Below are 264 nucleotides of genomic sequence, written 5' to 3'. Positions count from 1 at the left end.
TGACCGTCCCGGGTGCCCAGCCCCTCCGCCGGGCTCCGGCAGCGCCTGCGGGAGACACTGCGCTGTGGCCCGCGGCTCAGCGGCTGTCGGGTCTCCACGGCGATCGGTCGGTCGGGACTCCGCGGCGCGGAGGTCTTCACTCGCCTCCCCAAGAGGCGGGTGTAAACCCAGAGATGCGGCAGGAAATCCACAGGCGATCTCCGGGCTGCGAGCCGACAGCGGGACGTGTCTGGCGGGGTAGGGCGTGGTCCAGGACTCTTTTCC

The 264-nt window shown here is 71.2% G+C and overlaps 1 protein-coding gene across 1 annotated transcript in view; it reads left to right on the top strand.

The window, feature by feature from the left end:
• The window catches only part of PDX1 (pancreatic and duodenal homeobox 1), a gene marked incomplete at its 5' end in the record, with an annotated part of 1,458 nt that extends 1,293 nt beyond the window's left edge, over window positions 1–165 (top strand). The window contains one exon of the mRNA XM_010135835.1: window positions 21–165. Within this exon, the coding sequence (XP_010134137.1) occupies window positions 21–165 (145 nt within the window). The remainder of the gene's footprint in view (window positions 1–20) is intronic.
• Between the last annotated feature and the right edge of the window lie 99 nt (window positions 166–264).

Source organism: Buceros rhinoceros, unplaced genomic scaffold (genome assembly GCF_000710305.1).
Source record: "Buceros rhinoceros silvestris isolate BGI_N320 unplaced genomic scaffold, ASM71030v1 scaffold42174, whole genome shotgun sequence".
Lineage (NCBI taxonomy): Eukaryota > Metazoa > Chordata > Aves > Bucerotiformes > Bucerotidae > Buceros > Buceros rhinoceros.
Note: the sequence above shows the minus strand (reverse complement) of the source record. Positions and strands in the feature narration are given on the sequence as shown.